The sequence below is a fragment of the Trachymyrmex septentrionalis genome, unplaced genomic scaffold (genome assembly GCF_001594115.1).
Source record: "Trachymyrmex septentrionalis isolate Tsep2-gDNA-1 unplaced genomic scaffold, Tsep1.0 scaffold56, whole genome shotgun sequence".
In the NCBI taxonomy this organism is placed as follows: Eukaryota; Metazoa; Arthropoda; class Insecta; order Hymenoptera; family Formicidae; genus Trachymyrmex; species Trachymyrmex septentrionalis.
In genome coordinates this window covers 1,153,142-1,172,293 of record NW_017305735.1, presented here as the reverse complement: position 1 = coordinate 1,172,293, position 19,152 = coordinate 1,153,142, and the positions used below count along the sequence as shown (strand labels likewise).

Below are 19,152 nucleotides of genomic sequence, written 5' to 3'. Positions count from 1 at the left end.
TCTTTTATTTTAATTCTATGGAAAAAAAATCGTGAAAACGTAAGTACGAAGATTAATCGCGCGTGATATATCGATAGGTTTTGCTTTCTAATTACATATTTTGCTGTTAGCCATTAATGATGGCTTAACTTTGTTAAACTGCACTAATGATACGGCGCCGATATAATGAACAAGTACAAGGTAAATAAGACGATAATTCGGATAGCACGTTAGTTTAATATGACTGACAACATTTGCAAAACGTCAGCCGTGTACTAGTGACGCATTTTGCGCAATTCTACTCTTGTACTCTATCCGTTTATAATTACATTGCGATTAATCATAAAATTGTACAAATATCGGTAACCAATGATGTTAATTCGACCAAACGCGATTTAGCAGAAATGTATTTAACAGAAACTATCACAATAATACATTACGTTGTTTATGCGGTTACTAAGATATGACTGTTGCAATTTTCTATAATACATATTTTATATAATTAATTGTATAAAGCTAAAAGCTTTATTTATATAGCTAAAAGCAGGATTAAGAAGTACCATATTACTTGTAACGTCGTTATTTTTTTTTAAATTAACGTTAATAAAAATAAACATTAATAAAGGAATATGTAGTTTATAGATATACATATAATAAAACATTTCGGAAGTTTAAATTTTAAATATATAGAGTACTTAGAGAATAATTATTTCTATCCAAATTGTGAAAAACAACTTTTTTATAATCCGGCCGGATAGACGAACTATTCGAATGGCCAAATTGTAAAAAATCGGCTGGATAGGCCGGATACCGAATAGTCATTGAATATCCGTTGCATCCCTAATACAAATAGCATTTTCTGAGCAAGTTTGCATCGGTTTGGGTTAGATAATTCTACTGCTGGTTGACGTTATATGTTCCACTAATAGGAGAGCAATGTCATTAATCCAACCTAAATTAATGCAAACCTGCTCTGGCCGAATAGATACTAGAAGTTTCATTAAAGTGACATTTTGCATAGTTTCTTTACTAGACTAGCTGAAATCTGATAATTATTATTCTTGAAAACATATAGTATATATATACATATATGTATGTATATATATATATATATATATATATATATATATATACATACAGAGTACAAAAAGTCCTTAAGGCCTCTTGAAAAGTAAGCATTTCTACAAAAAATGTTTTATACAAAAATTGTAGGGTTTAAAATGATATATTTGCTGATCTTATCACAATTCGTTATTTTACGAGAGAGAGAGAGTGTGGAGAAATGCGGGAAAGATATGGAAGAGATGCGGAATAGATGCATAGGAGATGTAGAAAGGATGCGGAAGTAGTGCGTAAGTGATGCGTAAGTTATTTTCCATACAGAACATTTCGATTTCTATGGTTTGAGAACTATAGACACCTATAGGCCGTTACACTACTAAACGTAGATTTTACGGTGAAGAATTTTCTGTTATAAACCTTTCGATGCATGTAATTCCATATAGAATATTATTGACGGTTCATAGTAAATGTATCATAAAAATTTATACGAGGAGTTGAATAACAATCGAATTCCAAGTTGTTCAGACAAGCGTGCGCTATAGCTCAGAGTTAGATTATTACTCCATAGATCTTAAGTTTAAATCCCATCGATATCCCATATGCGTTTTTAAAAATATATGTATAAATGTACGGCATATTTCAAGCAAAGTGAATATATGAATATATGAGGATAAAAAAGTATTTTACCTTTTATTTTTTATTTACATCACATTTGCATTTAATAAATAGGTATACGATAGGAAGTGATATAGAAAATCAATGTAGATTTTCGATAAATTCTTATGCATTCACGATTCTTAATAACTACGAAAAGAAACGATAATGTAATAACAGAATAATTATAAAAGGAAATAATGAAGAATTAGTTGTAGAGTTATAATATTCTTTTGTTAATTTATGATTCACAACTACGATTAAAAATGAGTAAATTATTTCCTATCAGTTTCTATCAATTTTTTAAAAAGATTCTATCATTTTTTAATATTGCAGACTATAATAAACTATTCGTTTAACCGTAACGATACGATAACATCTGATACGTCAAATCTGAAAATATACGATAACATTTCAATATAAAATATAGACCATTTTGTGAAATCACGAATCAAAAGTTCTGCATATTCAAAATGATAGAATAGTCTTCTTTCGTTTTCCATCGGATTTTATTTTTTTGTAATAATCAAGGATTATTACTAAGTAATGCAAAAAATGTTGCATTGTTGATTTCTTATAATCTAGTAAAAATAAAAAACTAGGAAGGATCCTAGATGCGAATAAAATAAGTCGGACATAAAGAAAACAAGGTGTTTCAATCGGGCATAATTCCAATCGGACACAAGTTGAAATGGATACATGATGATTCCACTTATCTCACAATTCTTTCTAACTTACGTCTGTATTGCGTAGAGCTTCACCCTTTACCCTCCACAATTTTTTATTTTTTATGGCTGTCGGTAATGCTGCAAATTAATTTTTAAGATAAATTTCTATCCGATAAATTTTAGTTAAAGAATGACTCGCTGCTCGCGCAAATCAAATGAATGTAGGATGACCGCGAAGGCTATGCATGTCATAGACCAAACAGTGAGTGTCATTTAACAATAAGGAGAACAAGATAGATTGCCTTTAACGCTCAGTAGGGGAATAAATACGGTGAGTTCGTCGCGCGTGGCTTGCGAAGTACTATTTGACTTTAGGCTTACCTTTTTCAACTTGGAAATAGCTGCCTTTAAAATGTCACCGTCATCAAGTATAATTTGCTGTATACAATTTCGGCATATATACCGAGAGTTCTCGCGAGTACTGTAAACTAATATAGAACTTTGAAGCTAACAAATTATTGGTTAAATGCAAATACTTTTTGCGAATACGATTGCAAACTTATACATTGCTATAGTAGCGATTACACTTTAATGGTAATAAATGGATAAATGCACAATGGATAAATTTGTACGATAATAAGCAGAATTGAGTGGTAACTTATAGATTAACAATTAAATAAAAAGTTAAAGAGTTCACTTTTAATTTAGTTTAATTGACTGTAATTGTATATGAATTAATTTTTAACTGAATGTAGTTACTTTTAAATTTTCATAACTGTTACTTTTAAATTTTATTAACTGTTTTTATGTTAAAGTTTTTTTATCTTTCTAAATGCTTATATTAATTTCTATAAAATCTTAAACATTAAAGAATTAATTTAGAAGAAGCTTAATGATAGTGTGATGGACGTAACGCTCGTAGTGCTTAAAAATAATATGGATTGAGTTTGCAAATTAAAAAATGCTATCAATATTATTACATTATGTTGTCCTTGTTTTGATAAACAATAAAAACATTTGATAAACAATAAAAAAAGAATAAAAATTTTTTATATATACAATAATTTTCGAAGAACATGCAGATTTACACAAAACAAAGAGTGGTACAAGATTACTTACATTTTTACATTTTATTTTTTTTTATAATATAAATATCAAAATATGAAAATACAAAATATAAAATACGCAAAAATACTAAAAATCAGTTTTTTATTGTACAAGAAATGTTGTTTCATAAAATTTACAATTAAAATATTATTTGATGATTTATATTTTAATTATTATATTTTATATTATATTTTATTATATTATATTTTATTTTATATATTATTATATTATATTTTAATAATTATATTTTATTATTTAAAGTCATCTGATTTAAAAAAAAGTAGAATATTCTGATTTAATAAAAATAATATTTTCCAAAATTAACTTTTTATTAAATCGAGTTAATTAATTCTGACGTAACTTTAACTGAGTTAGTTTTTGGTTCATTTAACTTTTAATTTAACTAAATTAATTTTATAAATTCTTAACTTTAATTTAATTAAAAAAACATTAACTTATTCAATCCTAATAATAACTTTATTCCTATACAATTTTTTTACTTCTATTTATAATATTATCAACAATGAATGGAATTAATTCTATTGTGAAATGTCTATGCAATTCATATTTATCCGTGTAAAAAATTAATTTATAGTAACTTCTATCACACATTTTTAAGTACTGTAAATTTAGATACTAATGTGTGATGTGATTAAATCAATAAATGTAACAATAAATATAAGAAATTCTAGAAATACAAATAGCATGCGAACTTTTCATTTCACGAGTTAAATTTCAGTTAATGCACATATCCTGTTTTATACCTACGCTTACGCATTTGTATAATTCATTTAGACTGTTTCTCTACATTTGATTAAGTACATGACGATCACATAGGAGATGCATTTTCTCGGTCTTGTACAGCATTGACACGACAATGTATCTGAGATATCTGTTAGTTTCTTATTGTTCCATATATGCCACTTCGAATATATTCATTGCTTCATTATATATGTTGCAAATAAATAGCAAACGTGATGTGCCTTGCATTCTATTCACGTTCATAGAAATTCCAATGAAAATGATGGAGTTTAACATTTCCACGCAAATCATATTAGATTATTCGATTTAGTTATTTACTAGAATTTAAATGCGTACACGCGCACGAGAAATAGAAGGAGAGGAATATAACGCGGTAAATTATAACGTACAGCTATTGATTAATTAATACCATTTGTACATATTTTATATAATTATTTTTCACTATTCGAGATAAAAAAAAGTTCATGTTAAAAAATACTTTAATAATTTTAAAAATATTTGTTCTCTAAATTTAAATTAACTGAAAATAATTATAAATAATATAAATATTTATTTAACAAATTATGTATTATTATTTGAAGAAACGAACAAAGAATAAAAACGATATTACTTGTACTAATATAAATATATTGTATAAAAATATAATATTGAGAAGAAAATAAAAGAACTTTTAAGTGAAATAAATTCATACTTTTATGATAGAAATTCGAAGCAAGAAAGTTCTGCTCCATTGTAACAGACATTTCATTTTCTACAAGCAGCTTCTGTTAACTTCAATAAAGTTTGAGAATTGCCGTTTTAGATAATAACTACTACAGCTCATTGACCAAAAGCGATCCCGGATGAATCGTCTAAATAAAAGATCAATCTTGCAAAATAAATAAAAGAATACTACAATGTTTTCGTTCTCGCACGCTTATCTCTTGTAAAAATGTCAATCGATTCTCGTTTACGAGAAATGAAGGTGTATTTTCACTGAGCGTGTCAATCAAAACATCTCATTTTATTGTATCATTTACCGCGCGACAAATAAACAATAAAACGGGATGCTTTGATTGCTTAAATCATGACGCGAACGGATAACGTGATGCGAGACTTGCTCAGTGGAAACGCACCCTAACAGTCGAGGAACGATGTCTGTAAGTTTATTACAAAATGTAATCTAAAGAGATTTGTTTTTTTTTTACTATTATTTACTTTTTCTTTATAATTACTATTGTTCCCAAAGGAAGATATCGAAGTAATATTGTGTGAAGTAATAAGATGGATAATATTATTAGAATATTATTGTGATCATAAATTTAAGAGAGAATTTATTTTATCAACAAAATTAAAAAAAAATTTGTCAAATCATGCCACGTATCTCATAGAAAGCAGACTTATAGTAATTAGCGTTCCTTCTCGCTACTCAATTTGATAGTAGCAGATATCGCACATCCAACTGCCATTAATAACTAAAACTGATATGGAGGTTCTACAATAAATTGGTAGTCGGTAATCGGAAGTCTTGACCAGTCTTAACTTTAGTCTCATACAAGTTGGTTATTAGTCAACTTCACCGATTAAGACTTAGAACTACTTAGAACTTCGAACTACTAACTCATTGTGGGACCCCGGATAGGATGGATGAGTAGATGGATTTACAACAGTTACTTTTCAATTACGTGCATACCCGGCATATTTGTATATGTCGGATTGAATAAAGTGATGTAAAATGTATTAAAACGGTTTGTACTGTTTATCATGAAAATCCAGAGCTTTTCCAATGAATTTGTATTTTTACATTTATAGTAACGTCACCTTTCACGACCAGCGCATTTCTATCCTATAAATACAATTTACACGCAAATCTTCTTTGCATTCAACTATAAAGTGCTTTCAAACATAGATCTGTCTTTCTCCATAAAGTATTTAAAGCACGTATAATATATTTCAGAATACATATCGTTAATAATTTCGACATATATATTTTTTGTTGCAAAATATACTATTTAATTATTATGTTATTTTAGAGAAAATAGAATTACTTGATATTTAAAAAAATTGACAACGCCTGGCGAGCAAGAGAAGATAGAAATAATTATTTGCATAATAGAAAGAAATGTCAAATGATATTAATATTGAGCAAGAAATCATTCTAACACCTCCAGTTCGTGAAGGAATATCGATTTTATTCATTCGTACTTCCATTATTGTGAAACAACTGCAGGATTAAAAACTGCAAAGCTTGTGAAGAATCGATTATTTACGAACGTTCGTGTTTTCAGGGTAATCTAGATAATCGAACTTTCTCATGAGTTTGCTACTTCTGTTCGATTTTACGTTTTTGGATTGTTCTTATCGGTAAATTTTTTTCATGAATCTTCATAGTGTAGAATGATGATAGCACAACTGGCTATGAGATTGTCGAACAAATCGACATATATAACGGTACTGATGCAAAGCTTGAATATGCATAGACCGTTCTCCAATATACATGCCGTTCCCTTGAAATTTACGGTGAAAACACATGTTGCTCGTTCCGACGCTTACGGCGACTTAATAAATCACGACATCAAATGCATCATTGTAGCTCCGAACATTTATGTATTTGAATAATTCTTCTTAAAAGAATTATATTATATTAGAAATAGAGGCAACTTAAACATATATTTAATATATACAGCAAACCCTTAATTCACCAATAAAACTTTCTTTATATAATAAAAAATATTGACGAACAGAATTATAAAGACGAGTTTAAACTTTTCGCAAAAATACAATTTTCTATTTTTAATCAATATATGTAAAATATGTGTAAAATTAAAATTATTTTGTTTTATGTAATTTAATATTACACCTGCTATTATACCTACTATTAAATTTGCAAGCTAATATTTGTAAAATAAGCTGCAAAATATCTAGTTAAAGTAATTATTATATTAAGCTTATATTCAATTGCAATAAAAATTCAAGTATTTTCAAATCATATATTTAAAGCATGTATGCGGAATATATTTAATTAAAAAAGCACGTGTCGTTCTAAAGAACCTTAAATCCTGATTTAAAATCTGATAATAAACGTACAGTGTCATATACATCACGCTCCATGAGAAATCAATAATGAATAGGTAAATTTCGCGTGTCATGCATATAAATGCAGACAATATAAGCTCCCTCTGAAAAAGTGCAATAACATTCAGTGGTCCACTGATATAATTCGATTGCATTTTAATAGCGGTACACGTGCGTAATAATCATGCAGTACACGGGCGTGAAGGAAATATGTACTTGAGGGAAAAAAAAAACAAAATCTCGTTAATTCCCAACATCCTATAAAATGATTGTTATTTACAAAATGTGCGAAATAAAAAAAAGTACGTTACCACAATACTGCATTGTTGGAATAATCACTAAATTTTAAGCTAAATATGAGATAAAATTGAATTTTTATACAATGCAATTTAAATTTCAATTCAATTTCAGTTTAAATAACTTTCTATAAAGTTGATTAGACATTGATTAATTTATATTCATGTGTGTAACTGCAAATTTGTCGTATAGACAGGATATCCGATAATGACCGCATAATCTGTCGTGGGCGAGTAGAACGGATTAAACAGAGTCGGAAAATTCTCTATTATCTTATAATTTTTGCAATTCTTTTAGATATTCAATGAATAGGAAGTTTAAAATCGACGCATAAGATAACTTTAAGACATCTTTAAGAGTTCTTTAAGAAACATCTTTAAACGCGTTAAGTAGTGTTACTATTACTTAGAAGTAACTATTTGTTAGTTTCTTGTTATTTTTTTTATACAGAATTTTTTTTATACAGAAGATTTTCCGAAATTCACGAATAAAAATTCACACAGTAACAGAGAGTTTCCCAAATATTAATTAAAAAGGTCATTTGTAAATTTTTACTTTAAGCAACAATTTGTGAAATAATAATGGTTTAAATATGACCAATAAAAGCTGTAGCGTCTATTCTAAAGAGTACAACTCGCTAAAACTTGCTATAAGAGTTTGATTAAAATTGATAAAGAATAGATAAAATTCTCTCCTTGTTAGTTAAGATATATTTAATTTATTAGAAGTTTAATTATCAGAATTCGCAATCGAAATTCCAAGGCTGAGATACTCTAAAATATAAAGTATGTTACTATAATAAAAAGATAAATTTTGTTAATCTTTTTATTACTTCGTTAGTTATACACATTTAAAGAATGTCTACACCGAGAGAAAAATGTTTGGTATTTGTAACTGTAATTATAAACATAATTATTGTTATTATTATTATAATAGTAATAATCATAATTATAGTAATATATAATTATAGTTACAAATAAAAAATATTTTTCTCTTAGTGTAAAATAAACAAAACAGAAGCAGCTCAATAAAGAGTAGAGCTTTTCTATAACAATATCTTACGCTTATTAATTATCGCATCAGTCTGCGATTGGTTTCCGTTGTTTTGATTTTAGAAAATGCGCTCCGCTGCCGTGTGCATCGCCTTCGTTCTGACATACACAAGCGGGTCGTTTGTCGCGGGTTTGCGATACATCGATCCACAAGCAGGAAGTAACGGTGACATCGGCAACAAACGATTGGACCTGACTGAGCCGTCATGTGACGAGTTGCGTGCCATGTGGAGATATACGAAAAGGCAGATCAGAGCTGCTAAATCCACTAACGGATACCCGATGTACCCATTCAATTCCAATTTATGGCCGCGTACCGCAGTGTTTCCCGATCGCATTAAATTATCCAGAGGATACACGCGAGGTAAGACTCTTTATGTTTTCCAGGAACACGAAGCATCGACGAAATTTGGTAAAATTTTTTTAAGGATTCGGAATTTCGCTTTTACTGTCTGTATATAATATATGACAAAATAAAAGTAGTTTTTTAAACGTAAGATGAACAATTTACAAAGATTTAATAAAATTGGTTTTTCTTGAGCAGATATTGTCGCACCTACACGATTGAAATTACGAGAAGAGTTGGAAGGTAAGCAAATTTTCTGCATAATTTTTCAACTTGTTTATTTAATAAATGTAACATTATATATAAATTTTATTTTGAGGATAAATGCTATTTCTCGTCAAATCATTTTGTTAAGGTAGCGAATATTTATCGGACGACTCGATAAGAATACAATTTATCTCTTCACGCTATTGACAGTAATAAAAATTCTTGCCCGAATCGATGTATCTTTTTCTCGATATAAAAAAATACTGTAATCATCCTGATTCGTAAAATTCGTAACATGAGAGAAAGAACACATGCGTTTTACCAATTTTATGAATCGATTTCATCGAGTTATGCATCGTAGAGTTCACGAGTTGCAATGTGAACCTACACAGGCAGATTGTAATACCATCTTGCAAATACATCACACATATAGGTCAAGCGCGCCACTTTACCATGTACGCATCGAGCACTTACGTTAACGAGTATACATGATTCAGGCTAATTATCGGGAGAATGTTGGTTACCTGTAAAGCGCAACTAACATTACAAGTTCGAATCGAGCGCTTTGACCGCATCTAAATCCGATTGCCTGTGCAAAATGATCGCGCAATTAACGTACATTGCGCTCAAATTATTTAACATCTTCTTTTTGCAATTCTTAATTAAACGAAAATTGGTTAACTTCTTTCACATTCGTAAATTTGAATATCTCAAAAGCAAAGCATTTTTGAGAAAAATGTTTTAAACAAAAATTGTAGACTTTGAAAAGATTTATTTATTGATCACATTCGTTTGACCTTATCACTTTTTTTTAATGGGATGATTTTTTTTAATGGGACACCCTATTTTTTATTCTAGAATAGCTGATGTCGAGAGCTGTCCAAGAAACTTTTTTTATTCATTACAACATGTAATATATATGTATATACGCACTCCTTGATCTGAACAGTCAGTGGGCGTCTATCATGGAACAAGTCGGAATAGATTCCGTTCGAAATTATTCCATTTTCCCTAGAGAGCACAATAGAAATCTAGATAATTGAACAATTCCGATTGAAATCCATTCTGAATAATTCTAAGTTCCCTGATGTCACCCACGATATCGAACACATGATAGTCTCGATAATTTTAACCAATCTTAACTCCAATGTCCAATTCGTATACGATTGTTATTCTGAAAGTATGTGTTGTTAATTTATAATATTTTTAATCGATTTATTCTGAATCGTCAACTTTTTTTTTTGTAAAAATTTATTCTACTTTGATTAATGATTTAATAAGCTCTTTTTCTTTAAAAAAAAAAAGAAGTAAGAAGATTCGATTTATCTCAGATAATTTTTAATTACATTCATGGAATTTCTTTCAGGAAACATATTTTTTCTTTTTGACAAGATTTGCATTGAGAAGAACTTGACTAAATAAAATTAAAAATGCTTCTATATATATTGTTCGAGCTGAGTTTATGATTGATTCTTTATTTTCATGGCGATATTGATTTTCGCGCAAAGAGAAAGGAATTATTTACAATGTGCAAAATGGTAATTAATAATAAGGAAAAAGAGGATAAATAGGCAGAGGAAGTGAAGAATTAATAATTTGCAGGAAGACATGCTGGACGACCGCGTAATCGGGCCGCCGGAAGTGCACCAATTTATGGAAGGATGGTGCATAAGGCTCCGGCAGGAAGTAGATGGCGAAACGCGATGCGAGGGCCGCGTATGAGGATCATCGAGGATCTCTCGCGACATTTTGGGACCGTAAATACGGGACCGTTCAAGCCAAATATTCACGAAACTAAATTTCGCGGCGGTGCTCCTTCGGTTCCTCAATCCGGCAGATTTGAAACGCTCAAGAACCTCATCCAGGCCGAGAGAGCACGCGAATTACAGGTCAGTCATCAATTCTTTTATTAAATGGCTCTTTTAATTAATTTTTTAAAATAGTCTGAACATTTATCAATGTAAAAATTGTATCATTAATTTATGAATGTAAACTAGTTTAATTTACTGCACTTCAACCATATTAACATATAAATGTAAAATAGTCATAGGTTAGAGAGAGAGCGGGGCTTTCTCGTCCATGAGGCAATTTCGACCAGCGATAATGTTTATATTTCTAAACGCGCAAATTCAACATTTGAAAGTAATGTTTAGTACTGCTTTTAAAAAGAAATCGTGTTCATAAAATATAAGCACGTTACTGCAAAGAAAAATAGTTTACTGCCATAATTAAAGCTTCTGTGATTGAAGTTGAAAGTGACGGAACCTATCTGCAGTTTAATGATTGAAGTGATCATTTATCATGATCAGTGTTTTATTTTGAAAGCCTAAGGTCTGTTTCCTGTAGCTGAAGTAGTGTATACTTTTGGAATTACTTATGAAGTAAAATACATTTATATGTTTGGTGTTTGACGAAAGCGAGAAAGAAAGTTATCTCTCTAGTGCAGTCTAGAATAAAAAATAGACCTCTAATTTACTTATATATATTTCTACATATTTCTATACGTATAAATATACAGGGTGCGGCACTAGAATCCGGACATGAAAAATTTTTTTTTTTCGAAAAAACCTTTTATTTAAACCAATATTCACATACAAAAATATACTTTTGTACACATATTTAGGAGTTCTTTCGAAACTTTTCTACTCAATATAACCCTTCTACGCCGCTATTATCTTTTTGATTCGGTCTTGCGTACGCGGCCTTTAATTGCGCGCGGTCCATGACTGCAAATGCCGTCTCAATAGCGTCTCGGAGAAAAGCCACATTGAGGTGTCTCGTCTTATTAGTAACCCTTTGTGATCTAAACGGTATTATCGCACGCGTGTATGTATATATAAAAATCATCTATTCAGAGGTGCCAAAAGATTTACGGGTTAAAGGGTTGATTTAAGGGTCGCTGTGTCGTGAACCATTGCTAATGCCAACGTTTTGTGAACCTTGCCGTTCATTTTATTAGAACAAGGAGTGTTACTGAGTGATACTGAGCTGCTCCTCCGGAGGACTTCTTTTACACTCTGTTAAGAGAAGAAAAGGTGTTTGGGGAGGGACAAGGAAAGGAAAAGGGAGAAGAACGATCTCCCATATTTCACTTACGTTATAGCCCATGTTCTCTGTTTAAGTTATCTGGATCTATTTTATTAAATCTATTTGATAAAATGACTACTATAGATACTACGATATCATATTTTCCAAGGAAGTGGAGACTCTAAAGATCCAAAAATATCCAGATAACTTGAATAGAGACATGGGCGATAAATGAAATATCAGCAGACTGCTCTTCCTCCTTTTCCTTCTCTTTCAAACACCTCTTCCCTCTTAACAGAGTTTATATAAAAAGAGTTCTCCGGAGATGCAGCCAGAGTATCAATGTGTTCCTCGCTCTATGATAAAGTAAACAGCAAAGTTCACGAAACGTTGTCAATAACAATGAATCATGACGATAATCCGCAAACCCTTTAACACTTCTGAAGAAAACACTTGTGAAAGTCTCAAAAGTATTGTTTAAATTGTCATTTATACAATATATGTTTCAGGAACAACATATAGCTGAAGAAATAAAAGAGAAAGCCTCTGGTTTTAGAGGCAATAAAGATTTAATAAACGAAGAACAATTATTGAGTAGACAACAATTGCGAAAACAATTCTCCAACCCGTTGCCACCCTTAGAAATGACACCAAAAGTCAATTATGATTACAATCAGCGACGTTACAATAATCCTCCTAACATTGGTCAAGCTTGGTCGGTATGTTCTTTTACTTGTACATAAAAATGAGCAAAAAAGGTTTCTAAAATTCTACTATTTCTTTTTTTAATTTATCCTAAATTCAATGTTTTACTGTAATTTTTTATGATTTAATTAAATTTTGTAATAATTTTGATTATAACGATTATGTATATTTATTATAATGTTGAATAATTCTATTTATTTATAATTGTTTCTTCCCAAATTATTTTCTCCTTTCAAATTTCAATATATTTATATCTTTCAGATCGCATAATATTTTATTTCGTGTTTACGATTTCTATATTTCTTATAGTCTTCAAATAAAATTACTGTTATATTCTTTTTTCACAGAGGAGCGGACCTCTCTCACGAGAGTATATGTCACCTTAAGGTGCTGCGAATTGCTGTGAGGAAACGGTACAAATTTGAAAAAACTGCCGCATGCATACTGGTGTTTCTGACTGTTTTGCACGACGCAGTTGCAACCGATTGCAAGTGACAGCGAAGCTGCAAGATAAGTGTCGTTATTTTTGCTGCGAACTGCAACAAGAAAAACGACACTCATCTCGAAGATCGCAAGCGTTTTGAAGAATCTGTGGTTTCTGGATCTCTGCGCGAATTTTTGAAGAACCTGTGGCTTCTGGAACTTTTAAATCTTTATGTCAATAGTAAGTGGAAATCAGAAATTTTAATCTAATATTGGTCAATGCCGAAAAATCCTTTTAACATATATGGCGAAAAGAACAGTTCTTCCGCATCGAAAGTTTTAATCTTAAATAAATTTCAGAAAAAAAGGAATATATATCTATATGTATGTATACGTATATACATATATACAAGGCCGGCCACACGTTCAAGTAAACTTGTTAAGTATGCTTGCGCAAATTACTTGTACAAGTTTACTTGAACGTATGTGGCTAACCAAAGAAATGGATTGAATGGCTCTATTGGGTTCAAAGCTCCACAAAGCTATACTTTCTGAATGCATCGTAATATCGCCTGCATATCCTTGATACGAATAGAATTAAAATGCAAAATTTAATATCAAATGCATGAAATCAATTTGCATATCAGGTTGATTTCATTAATAATGTGCATGCGTTTTTTTTGGTATATTTGTGCAGTTTCACAACGACATTGAAACGAATAAAAAATGGAACGGCACATTTTCATGGATTTTAAAATTTTTCGCGTTTTTTAAATTTGTTTTAACAGAGTGGAAAAGAATATGTTACAATAGGTTTCTTAAATTTACACACAATAATTATTTGATCCTTAAATAAGTTTAGAAAAAGTAAATTTTCCTTTTGCGATATCTTTAAAAATTACAGCATAATAATTTTAGATATGGTATAAGATCTAAAATTGCAATTTTTCTCTCCCTCTCACTTTCTGTCTCTTCTTTCTACTCTCTTTCTTGAAATCCAACTTGTATATGTTAAAGAGAATAGAAATCTATTCAATCATCTGACACAAAATATCTAAACGTTTAATTTTATAGAAAGAAAACCGTTTAACTTGTCTGTCTTACAAAAAAATAGTAACGTTTCGCAGTTTATTTGAAATATCAAATCGGATTTTTTAAAAATGTTATGGATATCAGAAAATCACTAGTGAAGTACATTGCGAAAAAATTCAAAATATAAATGTAATACAATACGCAGTTGCATAGACTGAATCACATTTACAGATTGCAAATGCAGAATTTTAATACTATTCCGGAAAACGGAAACTTAGAAATCATCAGACATTTGATGTTATAAGTGAAAATTATTAAATGCACGTGATTAAAGATCATAGGCTATTACATATTTGAATTTGTTAATACTATTTCTTATAAGTACACATTTATTATTTAATAATTTGCACATAATATAAATATAGAGTAAAATCTAAAAAATATATTTTATCAATTTTGATTGTTCTAGTTTAATTTTGTAGAATATATGTTTTATTAGTTTGTCATTGACCAATAGAGATATATTATTTGTATTTAATATTCAATTTAAATTTAACAAAATATTCTCGGGGATGTTTGTATATGAATATTTGCAACTGTGCGAAATAAAATGTCGCATTCCCGCTTCTTCCTAAATATACATATAAGAACAATACTTGGACAATAAATTAGTAAGACTTATATCTAACAGATTTTGACATTGTACATTAACTTACAATGTAAGAAACTTTAATGTATTCTTCGATGATCCAGCAAGAAGTTATTGTGCCGATGTATATAAACGAAAGACAATAATTATTCTTAAGGAAAGGTTTGTGCATATAATACTTCTGTGTTCTTAATACAAATATATAACTATAAATTGTGGTAAAAAAAGAAAAAAAAAACAAGAAAAATTATTTCTGATATCTCATAAAACGAAATTATAAGACAGAAGCTTTTTGTGAATATAATTGATGCTAGTGGTTATATGCAAGCGATTAACCCTTAAATGTTTTAACGTTTACAGGCATAATGCATGTAAGAACAACATAATAATGATAACGTAAATTTATTACACGTCTTTCAATATTTTACATATAAAATACAAAATATTTATTAAATTCAAAATTTTGCCATTTCTAGGCAATACTGTAATAACACAACATTGTAATAATGAATTTTGGGTTAATCAAACAATTAAGGGTTAAAAATGCATCTTAATGACAATAAATATAAAAGTCTCTTATAATCCTATAAAAATATTGAAATTGTATAGGACGATTATAATTCGTGTGGCTTATTCCGTAGCTGAAGAAATAATCACTTTCAGCTTTTGTAGTTATAAAAGACACAAATGCGAAAAAACTGGATATAGTTATTATGCGTATAATTTGATATTTAAATGACGGTTCTGTGTGTATGACTTCTGATTGGGGAAACTTTATATTTGTATATTTGAATACTACATATTGTATATTTGAATATTACATATCTACATCATCCCCGAAAATTTTCCGGACATGTTAACGAAATTTTATATTTGAAGCTTGAAGTAGTTGAATTTATCATAATACTAATTGTAAATTAAATTAAAGATAATTTTATTATACTGCAGAACAAATATATAATCGTAATTTGCAAATTATTATTTTCAAAATATAATTAAATATTTATACATATATGTGTATCTGCTCTTTACTTAAATATATTTAAAATAACGAAAAAATGCAACGTCCGGAATCTTTTCGGGAGTAGTGTATGTGCACATATATTATTACTTACACACATGAACACAAATGCGCAAACATATCATATAATAGATACCCCTCTTTGACTTTCACTTTCTCTTAAAATTTTTGATGAATTTTAATAAACACTAATCAACATAAAATGTTAGCATTTTTATTGTTTATAACATTAAGATATTATGTGTGAATATTTATGATTATATTCATTATCTTGGTTGTTATAGACGTATATACAGATGTAATTTATATTTTGTTATATTTCTTAACAGAAATTATCATTATGTTATTACTGTTATCAGTTCGAGTAAAAGCGTTATTACTGCGACTACTGCGAGAGATTAAAAAGCTTCTAAAAATAAAATCTCTTGACATTGTTAAACACATATATATTTATATTTATTATATATTTTTTTATATTTATATTATATATGAAATGGTTATTCTATTTCTTATAAAAACTTTTAAAACAGTTATCAAAATACATAGTAACATATATATATATATATAATATTTTTGCAAAAAGGAATCGTCTTTTAATTCTGCTATTTTATTTTCCGATTCGGCAAAATGAAGGTCTATCACAGATCTATCTTTGATATAATATTTTATGTATGTATATATATTATATATTATACGTTGATTATAATTAATATAGTTAGACCAAATATTAAATGAATCAATTTCCACACATTATTGCTTCCAAACAAAATCTTTAGAACTAAAAGTTATACATACGAGGGGCGCATAAAAGTAAGTTTCTCTACCGTAGAAAAATAAAATGAAAGATAGAACAATTATAAAACTTTTTTATTTTATTAATTTGATCTTTAAGTTATTTCTCAACATTATTGCTATTGATATTTAAATACTTATAACGTGACTAGTTTTTCTATACCAGTATTTAGAAAAGTTATCCTTGAAGCCACTTTAACCTTGACTTATTCATTGTCACTGTAAAAATTTTTGCTACCTAAATGTTTCTTAAGCGCAAGAAACAAATGAAAATTATTCGTACAAAATCTGGACAATATGGTGGATGATTAAAAATTTGACGTTAATGTGCGCGGCCTACCGCTTCAAAGCTCATCATGAATTTCCATGCGACTATTAAGAAACTCTGATCGTCATCGTCGAACTATTTGCACACTGATACTTTTTTCTATATATACATATAGAAATTATTTGACAATGAATATTTATTGCATTTTCGTTTTATACAAAACCTGAATTACCGCGTGTAATTCGTAGTCGAACATGTCTTGTATTAGCGCCTCCATGATTTGAATTTGCTCAGTTAACAATGATTGTAATGAAGACGATTCTGAGTGCAAAAATGTTACTAACATACTTCAAGAAAGAAACCTTAGATTACACAAGCTATTCGTATAACCGGTTTTTTTCCTATGATATAGAAACTTACTTTGAGATTCCCCTCATATTTTTTCATGTTATGTAAATTATTACGACTGAAATATTTCTATTTTTGTTATATACCATAAACAATTTAACTCATTTTTTATTTAACTGTACGAATGTCACGATTATTAAATAAATTACAAATTAATAAATTGACAAACACGTGAGCTTTTAGCTTTCTTGTCGATCGACTGTCCGTCGTAAGAAAGACTTCACACAAGAAAGGTTTTTTCATAAATAAGGCTGTTACTTACAATATTATAGATTATTTTAAAATACTGTCGTTAAGGCTGAGGTTCTTAATTGAGACCCAGTGCCTAATATTACAAACTAGAGACTGGTCGAACAATCTTGAGATTAAGATTCAAGTAAGCTGCAAACATTATTAAAGACTAAAGATATTAAACGTATTTATACAAATGTGAGAGATCGATTTAAAATAATTATCAGTATATATCGAATTATCTTCCTTCTATAAGGAAGAGAAAAATTGTTGTATAATCTTATCAAACGTATAATTATCACATTTATCTATTACTATTCTTACTAACATAACTTCTCTAATAACAGATATTATTAATAATCTACTGTAGTATTTCGTTAAAAAAAAACAGTATTAAATGTATATATAAAAACGTATGCAGCTGCTCGAATACTTTCTCTCTAAACTCATAAAACCTCATGGTGTGCTTACCTATATTTTATTATTAGATAGTAAAACTTGCCAAATATATAAATCGACAATAAATCATAAGTGATATTTAAAAAAAACAGGAGAGAGAAAGATAACTTTAAATGCGTTGTATTCTGTAATGAAAATGAAAGACTTACATATTGTTTAAGATATATAAGTGTATCACTCCTACACACACGCCCACGAACACTCACACATATGTATGTATATGCATGTATGATGTGTACACATCACATATGTGGGGTGTTTGATAAGTCAGTGACTTTAATAAGAAAAAGTGCATTTAGATTGTAAGTTTAATGTTATTTTTTATATTTGCCATTCTTTTTAGACGACACTCTAAATTTTAAGTAGATCTATCAAATAGCAAATTTTTAATAAGAAACAGCGCTCGTATTTGCTACAAAACACAAACTTATCCGTTTTAAACGCTATTAAAAATTAACTATTTGATTTACTTGAAATTTTGTGTGTATGTCTATAAAGAATGGCAAATGTAAAAAATAATATCAAACTTATGATCTGAACATCATTTCTTATCAAAGTTACTGACTTATCAAACATCTCACGTAGTTAGCATGCACATGATCGTGCATCTATTCGATAAATTAATTAGACCATATTTATCTTCGTACTTGATGTAGAAATCTTAATATTATTATGGTAATGAATTATGTCTATTATTAATAATTATAGAAGATTTTAAACAGACAATAATTACTGGTAAAATATGTTTAATATGTTTTAAGAAACTTTAGAGTTAAGGCAAAAAATAAAAGAAAAAAGTAACAATGAAACCGAATATATTTATAATAAATGTATACACTTGCTTATTCTAGTATTTAACATATTTATCGAGCGTATAATACTAATTTTAATTTTAAAATTGAATTTTACGCACCATTTTTTTAAATAATAGAGCAATATATTATTCATA

The 19,152-nt window shown here is 28.9% G+C and overlaps 1 protein-coding gene across 1 annotated transcript in view; it reads left to right on the top strand.

Annotated features, from left to right (window-relative positions):
- The window catches only part of LOC108752138, a 15,131-nt gene extending 1,793 nt beyond the window's left edge, over positions 1–13,338 (top strand). Inside the window, exons 2-6 of the mRNA XM_018492782.1 lie at positions 8,699–8,999; positions 9,180–9,224; positions 10,791–11,077; positions 12,725–12,934; positions 13,268–13,338. Coding sequence (XP_018348284.1) covers positions 8,702–8,999; positions 9,180–9,224; positions 10,791–11,077; positions 12,725–12,934; positions 13,268–13,306 — 879 coding nt within the window. The 5' untranslated portion in view covers positions 8,699–8,701 and the 3' untranslated portion in view covers positions 13,307–13,338. The remainder of the gene's footprint in view (positions 1–8,698; positions 9,000–9,179; positions 9,225–10,790; positions 11,078–12,724; positions 12,935–13,267) is intronic.
- Positions 13,339–19,152: the final 5,814 nt, after the last annotated feature.